The 18,867-nt window shown below is 40.5% G+C and overlaps 1 protein-coding gene across 18 annotated transcripts in view; it reads right to left on the bottom strand.

The window, feature by feature from the left end:
• Nucleotides 1-18,867, bottom strand: part of LOC110530308 (astrotactin-1) — a 270,605-nt gene that overhangs the window by 211,196 nt on the left and 40,542 nt on the right. For 9 of the 18 annotated variants that reach the window (XM_036985941.2, XM_090182267.1, XM_021613237.3 and 6 more), the window contains exons 2-3: nucleotides 13,080-13,267; nucleotides 1,428-1,827 (exon numbers count right to left, since the gene is read on the bottom strand). In XM_036985941.2, the coding sequence (XP_036841836.2) occupies nucleotides 1,428-1,827; nucleotides 13,080-13,267 (588 nt within the window). Of the gene's footprint in view, nucleotides 1-683; nucleotides 880-1,427; nucleotides 1,828-13,079; nucleotides 13,268-18,867 lie in introns of those variants that run through there. The other 9 variants (XM_036985948.2, XM_090182270.1, XM_090182269.1 and 6 more) reach the window with 4 other exon arrangements.

Here is an 18,867-nt window from a genome sequence, read left to right as displayed (position 1 = left end):
AAATTACAGGTTGTAATGCAACAAAATAGGAAAAATACCAGGGGGATGAATATTTTTGCCAGGCACTGTAATCCCATATTTACACAAGCATTTGTTAACACTGGGCTAAGCATTAGCCCTGGGCTAAGGAGTCACAATTTTATCCCAGGGCTAACGGACAACCAAACATAACCAATGTTACATTCTATAGGCTGGTTTACAGTTGGCCTATCGACATGTCTGTAGACAGTTGTCACAGTGACATCACAAACATTCTATTGTCATCCAACATCAAACTTGTTGTTGTTATGAAAAAGTATAAACACAAAAATGACAGGCTGCATGACATCAGCAGCCTAGTGGTACAAAATAGCATAACTTCTGTATTTTAACACGAATAAACCCATTAGTTTAAAAATGACTTTTGTATATGTCCAGGTAGCAGTTGTAAATTAGAACTTGTTCTCAACTGGCCTACCTGGTTAAATAAAGGTGAAATATAAACATAAAAAATAAATGTCAATCCAGCAAACCAGGCAACTAAAAGCTAATTTGTTAACAATGATTTGGTTAGTTTCTAGCCTGCTAGCTAGATGGCTAGCCAGTTCAAATAATGACCATATCATTGCTGACAACGTCTTAACTTTAGCTAATGTTTATTCATTATTACAGGAAAATAAACTTACAACAACATCAATACTTACAAGTTTACAAGTTCATGGCGAGCTATCTGTAGACCTGCAGGGGCATTTCATTTAAGCCCAAACCCTACCCACACAGGCCATGCCCGAATCCGAAATCCGAAATACAGTAACTTCCTCTGTTAGTTAGATGCTTGTCTTTGTCTGTCCCCCGCTCCTTACTGCCCCAGCTCTGCGTGTGAGAGTAACCGTAGCAACAGCTCTGCTTTGTGCTGCTCCTCCTCTAGTGAGAGAGCAGCTGTTAGCTAGCAGCTGTTAACTGGCTACTTTTCGTCACTCGAGACTGACGAAACTCATGGAAAATAATTATAATAATCTCTCCTGTTGACTCAGACAATGTTTTGGTCTTTGGGGTAGCCTAAACAAGAGTGGCAGGCATCACTAGAGCATGCAAATTAAGTGAAAGTGCCTCTTTTTTTTTACCCTGAAAAGTCAGTGCCAACCCTGCACCAGATCAGGGGCCGCTAGCCCTGGGCTAAGGTCGGTGCTAGCCCACTATAGAATGTGCAAGTGTGAACACTCACAACCCAATTGAACACTTATGGGAGATTCTGGAGCGGTGCATGACACAGCCCAATAGAACACTTATGGGAGATTCTGGAGCGGTGCCTGACACAGCGTTTTCCATCACCATTAACAGTGTAAGAGTGTGTGTGTGTGTGTGTGTGTGTGTGTGTGTGTGTGTGTGTGTGTGTGTGTGTGTGTGTGTGTGTGTGTGTGTGTGCATACATGAGTGCTTGTACTTACACTCCCCAGGTGTGAGGTCCATGCTGGCCTTGTCATTGCAGCCCTGTAGGGAGTCCAGGGTGCGTGTAACCTGGCTGGCAAAGTCCTCTCCTCCGTTCATGCACTCTCTCTGAAGGTGGTGTCTCAGGTCAGTGATGTCATACTCGTATCCGTCCAGGATGGGTGTCTCTCGGATGCTGAGCGTGCCACTGGAATTGTGACCCTGGCCCCTGGAGTTTCTCAGGCTCTCCCTGGCCTGGCCTCCCATCAGCACCGAAGGGATGTAGTGAATCTCATTGGCTGCCTCGGCGCTGGCGCTCTTCTGGGGCTGGGGCACACGGCGGCGTTTGCACCATCGCCTGCGCGTGTAGAGGATAAGGACCAGGCACAAAATGGACAGCAGCAAGGCAATCATGCCTCCCTGTGAACAAACAATTGGGAAAGGAAAAGGATGAATGGTCTCAACTAAGAACTCCCCAAAGTCCCCAAACCCATGCAGTTAGATTTGTCAAAAGACCACTAGTGCATAGCAGAGATCCTTGAGGAAAAAACAATAGATCTCAACAATGTCAAGAAAACATTAACAAACTCAATATCCATATCATCACAGTGTACCATATACCGGGGTATTTGGAAATAGCCACCCTCAATACTGTTGAAACTAGTTATTTAAAGTTTTCAATAAATTGTCATATTTGTAGCTACTTTTTAAGTAAATACCTGCAGTTAACTTGTGCAATACGTTAGGAGATAAAGCAGATCACGATTTCTGTTTCACCTGTCATTCTAGTTTACACTATGAAGCTATCCGTAGTTATCCAGATCAGTTGAGACAGTCACGTGTTTGTTTGTAAATAGCACAAAAGGAGAAAGCGGGAGCAGGTGAGTCCAGCTGTGTATTGACAGGGGTCCATTTTATATTGAAAGCCAAAAGTGTTTTTTTGCATCAAGAATGCAATGCAATGCTTACAATGAAAAAGTAAGGTATTTTTTTCAAAAACTATGCAAGGCCATCATATTTCTAATGTTTGTCATAGAAAGAATGTAGCCAGCTACATTTACTAACGTTTTGCTTAATAGGGATAGCCCCTTTTTTTTCTATTTTCGCCGAAATGACATTCCCAAATCTAACTGCCTGTAGCTCAGGCCCTGAAGCAAGGATATGCATATTCTTGGTACCATTTGAAAGGAAACACTACTTTTACGTTTGTGGAAATTTGAATTGAATGTAGGAGAATATAACACACTAGATCAGGTAGAAGAAAATACAAAGGAAAAAAACGTTTTTTTTTCTACCACCATCTTTGAAATGCAAGAGAAAGGTACCAGTTCCAGCCATCACTCTGATTGTAATTCCGACGGTGTCCACAAGATGGTAGCAGTGTATGTGCAAGGTTCCAGACGGACAACTTGAAGTATGAGCGAGCTAAGTGACATTTGGTGTGAAGTCACACAGGTACGTTTGGGCGAATCGTCAAGGAGACATTTGCATTCATATTACATTTTTCTGCAAGAATATCGTTAAATCTGTATACTTGAACTTTGATTTAGCTTTTCCAGTATTAGTAGCCATATTATAAGTTCAAAATTGGCAAAACAACCAGTTTTCATAACTTCATAACTAATTTTTGTTCACAATGAAAAGGCCTGCTGTCGTACAAGGTTAGGAGCCACATTTTACAACAGATACCTGGTTTCCGAATACTCCGGTTAAGCCCAGCCCATTCGCTATCAAGCTATCTTTGTTTGACCCCGATTGGTGCTTATTTGACAAAGTTAGTGTTGTTCAAGTGAAGACCACCCGTGTCATCGGCGTGCCATGAAGGCATCGCTCTCTGACCAAATATGGTGTCCTATAGGATATACTACAGCCCTAAAGATATAGTGAAGTCTAGTTACGTTCTAGGATATCTGAGGAATACATACAAACATGATTTGAATGGTTGAAACAACGTTTAGGGTGAGATTTTCACAGATACCTATCTTTGCAAATTGAACAAGTGGAAATACAAAATCGACCATGCACGATATATGTACCTTGTTAGGATATGAAAAATGATTTTATCTAAGAAAACGACAATTCATGTTATCTCTGGGACCCGTTGGATGATAAATCAGAGCAAGATTTCAGAATGTAAGTACACATATCACCTTCAGAGGTGAATTTATCAAACCTATCGTGGTGAAAAAAAGTGTTTTGTTGTTAGGAGCTCTCCTCAAACAATAGCATGGCATTTTTTTGCAGTAATAGCTACTATAAATTGGACAGTGCAGTTATATTAACAAGAAATTAAGCTTTCAGCCGATATAAAAGAGTAAAATCAATTTGCAAAAGTTGTTTGCCTATTCGGCATAGTCAAGGACATTAACAAATCATGCCTTACTATAGGTCACTTTTGCAGCATGTACGCACAATGTTAGAGGGGAATGAAAGTTTGAATAATTTGTTTTGTATTGATTACTTTTTTACGTTACTTTCAAAGTCAATGAACTATTCCAAACTCTAGTTTAGATTGAAATAAGCAGAAAGATAACTAGGCCAGAGAGTTACATTGTTTTCCATAATGTTGTGCCTCTACTACAGTTAAATGAGATGACAAGCTATTTTCAAATCAACTACCTAACGTTTAATTGATTATGTGATTGAATTAAACCATGCAACAATTAAACCGTTAATAACCTGGGGCACCACGGAAGCATTCGTTTTTATAAAGGGGCTATCTCCCGAAACCACTCTTAAATATCTGAAGATCTTTTATATCGATAGCATTATTCTTTACCTTCTATCAGTCAAAAATTCTTTGTTATCTGCACGAAACCTAGCATAAATTGTGACTCAGCAACATACGCATTGACTTAATTATTTATTTACTAACTAACTAACTAACTAATCACCTAAATACATAACAAACAAACAGTCGATATTGGTTACTGACAATGATAGGAAAGAGTCCCTAGTGGGCTAAGCCATTATGATGGCTTGGTAGACAAAGGGAAGGGGGTGTGGACTGAGAAAGAGCGGGAAAGAAAAATGGATTCATTACACACAGTGTATTTCGTTTGTCTGGGTATGTTTATAAACGTTATGGACTGGGGAGCTTTTCAGAATAAAAAAGACACTGAATGGGACTAAGCACAGGCAAAATCCTAGAGAAAAACCTGATTTAGTCTGATTTCCACCAGACACTGGGAGATGAATTCACCTTTCAATAGGACAATAACCTAAAATACAAGGCCAAATCTACAATAGAGTTGCTTACCAAGACAACAGTGGATGTTCCTGAGTGGCTGGCATATATCAGCTTGAAAATCTTGTGAGTCAGTAGGGTTTTAGACCTGTTAATCGCTGTGGGTGGGACTTAGGGCTGCACGATTGATTTTTTTGTTTTCTAAATTTCGATAAAAATGATTTAAAAAATATACAGTATTTTGAAAAAGAATGGGAGAAACGCACATAATACAAGCTTGTAGCATCATACCCAAGAACAATCAAGTCTGTACTTGCTACCAAAGGTGCTTCAACAAAATTCTAAAATTGATTAAATCATTTTTTTGCTCATCAATCTACAGTACATTTACAATTATATTCAATCCATATTCAGACTGTAAATGTGACAGACTGTAGATGTGGGTTCTTGGTCAACTCCCTGAGCAATTCCCTTCTATCCCGGTTGATCAGCTTGGCTGGGTGGCTAGCTCTAAGAAGAGTGTTGGTGGTTCCAAACGTCTTCCATTTAAGAATGATTGAGGCCACTGTGTTCTTGGGGACCTTCAATGGTGCATACATTTTTTGGTACCCTTCCCCAGATCTGTGACTCGACCCAATCCTGTCTCAGAGCTCTACGGACATCCTTCGACCTCATGGGTTGGTTTTTGCTCTTTGAACTGTGGGACCTTATGTAGACAGGTTTGTGCCTTCCCAAATAATGTCAAATAAATTGAATTTACCACAGGCGGACTGCAATCAAGTTGTAAAAACATCTCAAGGATGATCAAGGATGAACCTGAGCTCAATTTTGAGTCTCGTAGCAAAGGGTTTGAGTACTTACTTATAAGGCATTTATGTTTTTTATTTTTAATACATTTGCAAAAAAAAATCTAAAAACCAGTTTGCTTTGTCATTATTGGATATTGCATGTAGATTGATGAAAAAAATATTCAATCCATTTTAGAATATGTCTGCAACGTAACAAAATGTGCGTCTGATGTTGACTTTGAGCCTCCACCTCCGATGCCTGAGCCTCGCTGTTGAAAACCTGTAAAAGAGCCAACTGATCCCAACTGCCACGGTGAGACAGGAGTCTAGGAGGGATGGCACAGTTTGGGTAGAAAATATTGACAAGTTTATGTCAAATGCAGATGTTGCAGCACGTCAGATATTCTATTATCGCTCATGCGCACAGAAAAGGATATCTTTATGGATGAACTCAAAGCATTCATTGCACTCTTCTGCATGTCCGCGGGGCATATGGCAGAAATTGCATGGAAGTGGAGTCACACACAACACCCCATAAATGTTTTTAGAAATGTTTGCAAATGTATTAAAAATCCAAAACTTATTATCACATTTACAGTACATTTACAAGTATTCAGACTGTAAATATGATAATACAGTTTGGGATTTTTAATACATTTGCAAACATTTCTAAAAACCTGTTTTTGCTTTGTCATTTTGGGATATTGTGTGTAGATTGATGAGCAAAAAAATGATTTAATCAATTTTAGAATAAGGCTGTAATGTAATGTAACAAGATGTGGAAAAAGTCAAGGGGTCTGAATATTTTCCGAATGCACTGTATGTCAGACGTGGCTTAAATTCTGGCATTAATGCTTAAAAAAACTATTTAATGACAACAATGAAATCAAATGTGACAATTAGGAACAGTATTTTCTAAAGTTTTATGATCCAGTTCAGAGTTTGACAGTGAACAAATGTGAAAGTTAAACCCCCATTAAACACACGATGGGGTTTCATTGGAATGGGGTATTAATGACATTAACTTAAATCATTTAATTTAATTTACAATATTTCATAAAGGCTAATATTGCATGAAGGCTAACGCTTTTCTTATTAAGGACACATTCAAGTCTCCTGCTGTATTGCAAGGCATGATTAGTGCTGTGGAGGTCACAAAATTTCCTCAGCCGGTGATTGTCAAGCAAATAACTCTCGGTCTCACGGTAATTGCCCGTTAATTAACATAAACACATTTAGCATCTCCTGGCTTCCATTCCTGGCTTTCTACAAGCCACTGATGCAGACCTTTGGAACATCTACATTTTAAAAAGTTTAATAAATCCATGTTAAATAGCCTACACCTTCACGATAAATTCATAATTTATTTTAGACAGGTCTAAAGAAAATTGTAGTCTATTTCAGAATAACCTAATTGAATACTCTGAGTTGTCCTTATGTTAGGTCCTGATCTGGCTATGCAAAATGGCTGTGGGCTATACTAGTTAATTTAACAGACAAGTTTTGCTTATAATTCGGTGGCATTATTTTATATTATTTTTAAGTATGAAGAATACAATTGAACAAAGCTGAATAAAATAGAAATTATATTTTCTCCAAACGATTTGAGGGAGTGCGCACATGCAGCTTTCCTGTGTTGAGCGGTTAATTATGGGCAGGTGGGAGGGTAGCGTCCAACGTGGCCAACATCCTGTGAAACTGCAGTGCGCGAATTTCAAATTACAGAAATATAAATATTTAACATTCATGAAAATACAAGTATTATACATCAAAATAAAGCTTAACTACTTGATAATCCAGCCGCTGTGTCAGATTTCAAAAAGGCTTTACGGCGAAAGCACGCCATGCGATTATCTGAGTACATCGCCCTGCAAAAAAAAATATGAAAAACATTTTGTGTGAAATTTGTTTTGATTTAGAATGGACCATTATCATGCACCTGTCACGAAACAGGGTCAGAGGAAAAAGTAAATGTCATCTATGTACTTAAATAGCGAATGGAGGACGCTTTTCCCGAGGTTCATTTTCATGCCAGCCAGGTAGGCTATACTCCTGTTGTAAAGATTAGCAATGTACTTAATATTAGAAAAGTTGAGAAATACTTCTCGCAGGCCTAGCCTATAGAAAGCTGATGGGATCCTCCTCTTTTTAAGAGAGGTCATCACTCTGTTTTTTCGTGCAATTGCATAGCCTATAGAAATGTTGCACAACATGAGCTTAGGGGCTCTAATGAAGTGTTTGATTAGATTTTCAATTACATTTGCATTGATGTCCGAGTGATTAGAAGGACAATAGAGTGCTGAGTACCAGGCAGTTAGCAAGTTTAGTAGGCTACTAATGACCATCAGCAGCATCAGAGCTTGGAGAAGCCTAATTACGTGACTAAATGGTCACGTGGAATTTGACTCCCTTCATGACTCATGACCGCCGGTGTGGCAGTAATAATGTCACTGCAACAGCCCTAGGTATGATCATTAAAGAATACACAGTATGTGCTCAGCTATGATGTGGGTGTGCCCCTTGGGTCAATACTGGGGCCCCTCCTGTTCAGCCTGTACATGAATGATCTGCTTTCTGTCTGTACTGGGTCTGAAGTTCAAATGTATGCAGATGATACAGTGATATATGTGCATGCAAACAAGCTGCACAAGAACTCACTACTGTAATGGTCAAGGTTACAAAGTGGCTCAGTGACTCATGTTTGCATCACAATGTAAAAAAAAAGAGGGCAACTGATGCTACTGAGACAGATGCCTATGTGTCAGGGGAGAAGCTCCAGGCTGGTTCTGATTTTAAGTACCGTGGCATCATACTTGATTGCAACCTCTCTTTTAAAAAGCAGGTGAAAAAAGTAACTAAAATAACAAAGTTTAACCTAGCTAATTTCCGATTCGTACAAAAAAAATTGACTACAGAGGTAACAAAACTGTACTTCAATGCTATGATACACCCCCACTTAACATACTGCTAGACTAGTTGGGCCCAAGCTTGCTGTACAGAATTAAAAGCCATTCAGTCAGTCTACAAACAGGCTCTCAAAGTGCTCGATAGAAAGCCCAATAACCATCATCACCATTACATCCTCAGAAAGCATGAGCTTCTGAGTTGGGAATATCTTGTGCAATACACTGTCTTGTCCTCAAGATCCTAAATGGCATGGCTCCCCCTCCACCTAGTACTTTTGTTTTAACAGAAAACCCAAACCCATGGCAACAGATCCACAAGGTCTGCCATGTGAGGTGACTGTATAGTTTGCTTAAGAAAAATGCACCTTTTGTCAATCTGCTTTCTCTATGAGAGCTTCCCATGTCTGGAACGCACTGCCATCAGACACACACAACTGCACCACCTATCACACCTTCACAAAAAACATAAAGATATGACTTAAGCCCAATCAGACTTAATCAGACATAATCCCTAGCTGCATATTGCAGCTCTCCATGTTGTCTGTTCTCTGTAGTTTGTGAGGTGTGGAAACACTTTGTTGCTTTAGGGTATTTTGTTTTGTTGCTTTTTGTGCTATAGCTCTGTCTGCGTGCTACGTGTTGCTTGTCCAATGATGCTCTGCATATTTGTCTGCATTGTTATTGTAATAGTTTTTAATAACCTGCCCAGGGACTGAGGTTGAAAATTAGCTGGCTGGCTAAAACTGGCACTTTTACTGAAATGTTGATTAATGTGAACTGTCCATGTAAAAAAAATGTTTTACTCAAACTCTTGAGAGATTCAGAATGTGAAAATGTATTCTCATGAAAATGAAATAAATGTGTAATCTATTCTAAATAAATATTTTTATTATCAATAGTAGAACTCTCAATTTGCTTAAAACAACTGAGAGAATATAAAAACATTACTAGCTTAAGAGTTTTGGGATTCTCAGCAGGACTGTCTTAGCTTTTTCTAAACATAGTTTAATTTGCTGTATAATTATGTGAGAATTTGTTTGATTGACAGACTCAATACTGTGCCATCGGTTCCCAGCTGGAAGAGATACACACAAAAAATACTTTAGCCTTCGAAACTATAAACATAATAATACTTAATTCAAAATGTTTGTTTAGATTACTCTAACTGAATTTCCTCTTCCTTCCATCATTCCTTCCTGCCCCTTAAATTGTATAACATTACAAACTTAACTTTAAGGATCTTCTATCATTAATCTTTTTTACGTAGCGAGACAATCTTCAAGTTCAGGGGCTTGTGCTTGCATTAATGAATGGGTCACTGCAATTCTGCTTGCCCGATGGACCTTAACTGATCTGGATGACATTTGAGGTGCAAGAGGAAATAGTAAATCCGTTAAAGGGTGTGAGCAGCCATAAAACAAGGTATTATTGGGCACTTAAACCAGAAGAGCAAAGGTCTGAGGGGGTGCCCAAAGGAAAACTGTTGGTAATGTTGTAAAGAACGTCTTGAGCCCGGGGCCCGGCCGGGACAATTATTTCAGAATTTCTTATGTGATATTTTTTAATTGAAAGTATGAAATCTTCGTTGTTTGAGTTATTCCTTCTGATCACCTAGTACACAAATAGAGATATCAAACTGTTATAGTATATCAAACAGCAAATATGAGTTATATATGGACTGTTTACTATTCACTAAGTGTACAAAACATTAAGAACACCTGCTCTTTCCATGACAAAGACTGACCAGGTGAATCCAGGTGAAAGCTGTGATCCCTTATTGATGTCACTTGTTAAATTCACTTCAATCAGTGTAGATGAAGGGGAGGAGACAGGCTAAATAAGGATTTTTAAGCCTTGAGACAATTGAGACATGGATTGTGTGCCATTCAGAGGGTGGATGTGCAAGACAAATTTTAAGTGCCTTTGAACGGGGCGTGTTAGTACGTGCCAGGCGCACCAGTTTGTGTCAAGAACTGCAACGCTGCTGTTTATATTTCATGCTCAACAGTTTCCGATGTGTTTTAAGAATGGTTCACCACCCAAAGGATACAACGAATTGAGGCTGTTCTGAAGGCAAAGGGAAGGTGTTCTTAATGTTTTGCACACTCAGTTATCCCAATACACCATAGACATTGTAAAATATATATATTTTGAATTAAGCTATGCTAAATGTAGGCTATTGTGAGGGTTATAGTATTTTCATGCACATTTTAGTGTTATTTAACATTTTAAAAAATATTGTATCTGCCTCCTCTTCAAAATGTGTTTCTTGTTTTACTATAGGTTGGCCAATAGAAAATAAATTCCTTCTGTATTGCTTCTGCTTCCGTCTGCATCAGATTTCTTAAAGCCATACTGTTAGTTTCCCAGGAAACTCAAACCTTTTAATTCCCATCTGAGACGGGAATTAGTAACCCTGACTGTACACCAGCAAGAAGGAGCACTGGGATGTTTACTAAACACTATACCAGCAAAATATGTGAACTTCAAATGTATAAATAGGAGGAGAAGCAAAACATACGAGACTTAGGGTTCTATTCAATCTGTATTGCTGATGTGTAACAGATTGTGTAGATCAAAATGTTAAAGTCATTTCCGATTGAGCTGCATTTACCGTGAATGCGGTCTCCGCTAACGAGCTGTAACGCTGAACTTCCGCTATACGGATTGAATAGAGCCCTTACACTATTTATTATTTCAGGAAGAACACTGGCAACCTGTCAGAGAACATTGGGGACTTGTCTGAGACCTTAATCCAATGTAAACAGTGACTGATACAGCGCATGAGCCATAAGAGTCCCTAAGAGATTATTTCCTACCACACAAAATCTCCTCATATATTATTCAATCATTTTTTTGTATTCCACAGCTTCTCAAAAATATATGTCTTCTTTCATGCAGTAGCGTAGGCATAACGATATTCCTCTCTCCATATATACCAGAGGTACTCAAGTCTTAACCTACGAGGTCCGGAGCCTGCTGGTTTTCTGTTCTACCTGATAATGAATTGCACACACCTGGTGTCCCAGGTCTAAATCAGTCCCTGATTCGAGGGGAATAATAAAAAAATGCAGTGGAAGTGGCTTCGAGGTCCAGAGATGAGTTTGAGGGATCTATACCATAAATAAGATCCCAACATTAAGGGAAATGAAAGTTGCCGTGTGATGCCCTTTGCTGTTTTACCAATGTTCTGGAGCATTTGTAATACAAAGGTTTTCCAATACTGTGACTACACTCCCTTTGCATTTAACGGGCATAGTAGAGGTGTTCCTGCAGAAATAAGATCCCAACATTAAGGGAAATGAAAGTTGCCGTGTGATGCCCTTTGCTGTTTTACCAATGTTCTGGAGCATTTGTAATACAAAGGTTTTCCAATACTGTGACTACACTCCCTTTGCATTTAACGGACATAGCAGAGGTGTTCCTGCAGAAGGAGTAACTCTGTAAAAGGGTGGCTCCATGTGTGGTGGATGGTGCAGAGTAGTAGGTGTTAGGGGGTGCTTGTTGTCTGCCTCTGGGCCAAAAGAGAACTAAGGACATGTGTTTTGACTTGCAGGAGCTCACCTGCGGCTGAACATGGAACACAGGGAAACTCATCCATTATGGATGTTGAAGCAGAGCAACAAAGGAGACTGTGGTCACCTTGTGGAGGAAGAAGCACACCTGTTCTTATCATGGCAGTTTGAATGGCCACTAGGTGAGGGAAATCCCTATCCCCTTCTGGTGACAAAACTGATTTTGGTGCAGTTCAGTGAACCTGCATCTCCATGAGATTAAACCCCAGTTATAGCTGGCCTCTTTTCAAGCCTCAGGTTGGACTGCATTCATCCAAGAGCTTTAAACTGTTCCATGGTGGGCCTGGTGGTCTGGCAATGAACTGTGCATGACAGGTCAAGCTGCTGTGTAGAATCCTGGCTTGAATCATCTGCCATCGAGCCATGCTGATGGCTGCGGCGTATGGCGGAACAATGGAAATGGCTCAGTGACATGTGTGGGGTGGGGAGAGAGTGGCGGTTAGTGGGAGAGAGAGTGGTGGGGCTGTGTCTCGGGGCAGCACGTATCCTCAAGGAGCTGACGAAGTGCTGCAATGCTGGATTTATGAGGCGGCCCTCCAACTGAGCGACAAGCTGCAGCGAGCGAGGCCGGAGCGGGAGCACAGCGCAGCAGCCATCTGTTGCTAAGTCTGTCCTATCTGCATGCTAATCCTTTCACACCTCCATAAGAGATTTGTGACTGTATTGTCGAGCAGCTTTTAGGATAAGGAGATAGCAAGGGGAATAAAACAAGGACACAACGGCCAGAAGGATGTTCAATTTAGATATGGAAGAAAATACGAGGTGGGAAATAAGTTTGCCGGCGGATAATTGTTGCATAGATAAATAAACTGAAAGAATTTGAAAATGTTTCAGTCTACCTTTTCATTGTGTACTAATGCATGCAAAACATGCAGAGGAGACTCAAGGTCAGCATATGATTTGACATTCAGTAAGTGCCTCTACAATGTACCTAGTACCTGCTAGAATAATTGTTCTAATGCTGACTAATCATTTGTTAAAATGTTTAGATGTACTTTGCATTAAAAATCTGTCATCCATCAATGTAGCTGTTCAGTACAAACCTTCCATTGTAGCATGTCCACATGTACCAAGAAATGCACCAAGTTCTGAAGCCTATATTAGAGCAGCGCACATAACTGAAAAGTAACATCCCTGCCCAACATCTTTATCAAACAGCACAATAAAGCACTCTCCATTCCAACCCGAGCCCCACCCAACCAGCACAGTACCGTACCATGACAGAGATGTGAAGGATGCGTAACTCTTCCTCGGCAGAGTCGCTGGCAGGGTAGTCTGTGGCGGACAGGCCGGGGAGGTTCTGGCTGCCATCTTGGTGGTGGATGTGAAAGAGCAGTGTGCCATTCTCCATCCACTGCTGTCGCCATCGCACCAGAGGAATGTCCTCAGAGTTTCCTGTGATCTCTGCCAGTCATACAGGACACACAGATAAAAGGATGAGTGAATGCTTTTTCAAATTTCAACATTTCCATTTAAAATCTCATCATATGAGTGAGCGAGGAGTATGGACCTGGGTTAAGAAGCATATTATGATGAATTATTAGTGCATAACCCTTTGGAAAATCTTATGTGCTTTTACAAATATCCATTGCATTATTTTCCAGTAGGGTAATAACTATTACAATAGTACAGTATCTATTACCCATATAGGGTAAATCCATTTGATAGCACCCCTTTTGAAATGAATAAAACCTTCAATACATATTTGCCTATTGTAGAAGTGCTCCGAAAGTTACTTTTTGGACCTGAATGCCAAAACATTTAAGAGATAAAGGTGGTCAAAGTTGACCTATTATGAATACCCCATGTCTTCATCACTGGAAAAGATAAACAGTTGAGATTAATATAATTAAAAGCTTCCAAAGAAGGTTGTGAAACTATTTGATCATTTATTGAAAAAAAAATGTTCACCTTAATGTCAATTATCTAAAAGCACTGTCACGACCTGACGATAGAGAGCTGTTTATTCTCTGTTGGTTGGGGCGTGATAGTGACTAAGGTGGGTCATCTAGGTGATTAATGGTTTATGTTGGCCTGGTATGGTTTCCAATCAGAGACAGCTGTTTATCGTTGTTTCTGATTGGGGATCATATTTAGGTAGCCAATTCCTCATTGTGCTTTGTGGGATCTTGTCTACAGATCCCTGTGTGCACACCAGTAGCGTCACATTTAGTTTGTGCTTTATTGTTTTGTTTGGTGAGTTTCGATTTATTAAAATATGTGGAACTCTACACACGCTGCGCCTTGGTCCAATCATTATGACGAGCGTGACAAGCACGTAAACTTTTTCAGATTTACATATGTTGTAGCTTAGACCTTATTTTACATAATGTACGTTTTTTGTGTTGTGCCTGCCATCGATTGTGACACAACATGCTCTTGAATACAGGGTGTGTATCATACTTTGGCTAATAAATGTACTAACATTTTAATAAATGTAAACATTCAAATGGTACCACTTTGACTTGAATGGGAATTATACTGTCAATCCTCCATAGGAAACCTACTGAAATCAAAGAAATATTGATAATAGACATGACCATTTAAGTTGACATTCAACGGTGGGTGGACCAGTGGCCATCTTTGTGGTAGTAATTAGAAGTAAAAATGGTTGTCACGTTGGTAACAATGATTCGGGAGACAAGCGCAGGAACACGTAATATTTTTTTAAATTATACCCCAAATTACGGCGTGCCGTGTAAGGGCACGGGGATGAAGACCAAACAAACACATAACAAAAACACAGGGTTGAAACCCAAACAAAAGAGCGAGGAGTACCTCAAATAAATACACAAGCTCACAGTGATTAAACCACGGGACAAGACCTGTAATCATCTGAGCAATCCACAATGGCACGAAAGCCAAAACACACAGCACAGGCACTCACATGCACCAACGGATATTGTAACAATAATCCCCCCCCCCCCCCCCCCCCCCCCCCCCCCATGGTGAACAAAGGACACATATATACAAATACAATCAGTGGGAATAGGGGCCAGGTGTGTGTGATGAAAGTTCCGAAGGGATCCGTGACAGTGCCCCCCAGCGCAACGATACCGGCCTCGAGGACGATAACAGGAAAACAGTGCGGGTCGATCAGGACCTGATGCAGCTGCCGAAGTTGCGTCGTTGTCGGATGGGCCAGTTGCCGCTGCCAAAGTGTTGCTGTCGGACGGACCAGTAGCAGTGGCGTCGGACGGCCCGGTTGTGGTGGCATCGGAGAGGCCAGTTGTGGCTGCTGAAGTTGCGTCATCGGACGGACCAGTTGTGGCGACGTCGGACGGCACAGTTGCCGCTGCCAAAGTGTTGCTGTCGGACGGACCAGTAGCAATGGCGTCGGACGGCCCGGTTGTGGTGGCCTCGGAGAGGCCAGTTGTGGCTGCTGAAGTTGCGTCATCGGACGGACCAGTTGTGGCGACGTCGGACGGCACAGTTGCAGCTGCCGAAATTGCGCCGACACCGGACGGACCAATCGCCTTTTTGGGGATATTCGGAAGTTTGGATGAATGAGGTGCCCAAAGTAAAATGCCTGTTACTCAGGTCAAAAGCTAGGATATGCATGCATATAATTGGTAGTGTTGGATGGAAAGCACTCTATAGTTTCCAAAACTGTTGAAATAATTTATGTGAGTATAACATAACTGATATGGCAGGCAAAAGCCTGAGGAAAATCTAACCAGGAAATGGTTTTTTTGGGGGGTTCTTTTCAATTGAATGCCTATAGAGTATCTAATGGGTTAGGACCCTGATTGCAGTTCCTATGGCTTCCACTGGATGTCAACAGTCTTTAGACATTGTTTCAGGCTTGTATTCTGAAAAATGAGGAAGAATGAGACCATTTTGTAAGTGGACTGTAGAATGAAGCAGAGCTGGTTTTGCACGCGTGACCGATTGCATGCCCTTCGTTGTTTTTCCTTTCTATTGTGCAAATGTCGGTTGAAATATTATCGATTATTTAGACAATAGACAACCTGAGGATTAATTATAAACATCGTTTGACATGTTTCGACGAACTTTACCGGTACTATTAGGATGTATTCTTCTGCATGTTGTGACCGCCTTTGAGCCAGTGGATTACTGAAAAAAACGTGCCAACAAAACAGAGTTTTTGGGATATAAAGAGGGACTTTATCGAACATTTATTGTGTAACAGGGACTCTTGTGACTGCAACCAGATGAAGATCATCAAAGGTAAGTGATTAATTGTATGGCTATTTCTGACTTTCGTGACTCCTCTACTTGGCTTGAAAAGGTTTGTATGCTTTTGTAAGCGGGGCACTGTCCTCAGATAATCGCATGGTATGCTTTTGCCGTAAAGCCTTTTTGAAATCTGACACAGTGAATCTTTAAGCCAATGTATAACACTTGTATCTTTTATGAATGTTTATTATGAGTATTTCTGTATTTTGAATTTGGCGCTCTGCAATTTCACAGGATGTTGTCGAGGTGGATCGCTAGCGGAACGCCTATCCCTAAAATTGAATGGTCAATTATTCTGTCACGCTGGTATGAAGAGATTCGGGAGACAGACGCAGGAATGCGTATTTTTATTTTTTTATTAAGCCCCAATTTACAGCGTGCCATGTAAAGGCACTGGGATGAAGACCAAACAAACACGTATACAAAACAAGGGTTGAAACCCAAACAAAAGAGCGAGGAGTACCACGAATAAATAACACAAGCACACAATGATTATCACACGGGACGAGACCTGTAATGATCTGCGCAATCCACAATGGCACGAAAGCCAAAACACACAGCACAGGTGTCGACCAACGGACATTGTAACAATAATCGACCCCCCCATGGTGAACAAAGGTCACATACATACAAATACAATCAGTGGGAATAGGGGCCAGGTGTGCGTGATGAAAGTTCCAGAGAGATCCGTGACAATGGTATACCAGCTAAATTGCTTTGGTCTAAACAGGTATTCCCCAGGGGTACATGCCATGCTGTCAAGGGTATGCTAAATAAAAATGTAATTCACATTTAAAAAATACAAATAAAACATTATATATATATTTTTTTATTTTTCACATTTTCAAACAGTACATATTTTCCAACGGGGCTATACATTTGGGTGAGGGTTATTTCTCGCCTGAGTAGACTTGTATCACTGCCAAAAATAAAATTAAACCCTCTAGTGTTCAGCGAAATGACAACACAATGTCAAATACAGGTAGCCTAGTCAAATAATTAAAATCCAATCACATTAACCGTTACTCTAAATTTTAGAAACAAAATAAGAGAATTTGAAAAATAACCCATAAGAGTTTTTTGAGCGAGACAAAAGACGACTTTCGAGCAGTAAGACATGTATAAAAGCAACAGATACCATTAATAAGAAGGGGCTAGAAGCGTCTTACATGGTGAGATACTGAATGGTTAGGACAGGCAAGCCCATACTATTGTGGAGGACTTAATCATTCATGCTGCCGCGGACATGGCTGGGACAATGCTGGGGGGAAAGGCAAAAAAAACTATACAGACAATGCCTTCATCAAACAACACTGCATCACAACGCATCAGTGACATGGCAGGAGATGTTTTGAAACAGTTATCGCTTCGCATACAAGCCAGTGAATTATGTGCATTAAAGCTGGATGAGTCAACAGACGTGCAGGCCTGGCGCAGCTCCTGGTATATGTCCATTACGTTTATGGGGGGTCAGTTAAGGAAGACATCCTCTTCTGCAAACCACTGGAAACCAGGACAAAATGAGAGGATATTTTTAAAGTCTTGGACAGCTTTGTGACATCAAATGGACTTTAGTGGTCAAGATGTGTTGGTATTTGTACTGATGGTGCAAAAGCCACGATATGGAGACATAGTGGAGTGGTAACGAGCGTACAAGCAGTTGCTCCCGATGCCACTTGGGTACATCCCCCGAGAGGCTCTTGCTGCCAAGTAAATGCTTGAAATACGTTTTGGACACTACAGTGAAAATTGTTAACTTTGTTAAAGCAAGGCCCCTGAACTCTTGTGTATTTTCTGCATCATTCAATGATATGGGCAGCAACCATGTAATACTTTTACAACATACAGAAGTTATTGTTATCAAGGGGCAAAGTATTGACATGTTTTTTTATTGAGAGAAGAGCTTAAAGTTTTCTTTACTGACCATAATTTTCACTTGTCTGACCGCTTGCATGATAATGAGTTTCTCACACGACTGGCCTATCTGGGAATCTGGGATTACAAGGACTCTCCGCAACTATATTCAATGTGTAGGACAAAATTGAGGCTATGATTAAGAAATTAGAGCTCTTGTGGACTGAATTAACAGGGATAACAAAAAGGTCTTTCCATCATTGTATGATTTTCTGTGTGCAAATTAACTCAAGCTTACGGACAATGTCAAATGTGATATAGCGAAGCACCTGAGTGAGCTGGGTGCGCAATTACGCAGGTACTTTCCCGAAACAGACGACACAAACAACTGGATTCGTTATCCCTTGCATGCCCTGCCTCCAGTCCACTTACCGATATCTGAACAAGAGAGCCTCATCGAAATTGCAACAAGCAGTTCTGTGAAAATGTTATTTAATCAGAAGCCATTGCCAGATTTTTCGATAGGGCTGCGCTCAGAGTTTCTTGCCTTGGCAAACCAGACACTGATGCCCTTTGCAACCACGGACCTATGTGAGAGTGGATTCTCGGCCCTCACTAGCATGAAAACTAAATTTGGGCACAGACCTGGGGTGTGTGGAGACTCTCTCCAATACAACCCAACATTGCAGAGCTATGCGCATCCTTTCAAGCACACCCTTCTCATTAAGTTATTCACCATTTATTCACCATTTTTTCACCAGTTATTCACCATTTTTGATTAACAAATAAGGTTTTATATGTAAGAAGGCTAAATAAAGAGCAAAATGATTGATTATTATGATACTATTGTTTGTGCCCTGGTCCTATAAGAGCTCTTTGTCACTTACCACGAGCCAGGTTGTGACAAAAACTCACATTCATTCTTCTGTTTAATAAATGTATTGAATAGG

This window comes from Oncorhynchus mykiss, chromosome 8 (assembly GCF_057628025.1).
Source record: "Oncorhynchus mykiss isolate SJ-2025 chromosome 8, ASM5762802v1, whole genome shotgun sequence".
NCBI classification, from domain to species: Eukaryota; Metazoa; Chordata; class Actinopteri; order Salmoniformes; family Salmonidae; genus Oncorhynchus; species Oncorhynchus mykiss.
The sequence above is the reverse complement of the archived record's forward strand: the minus strand, read 5'-3'. Positions and strand labels throughout refer to the sequence as shown.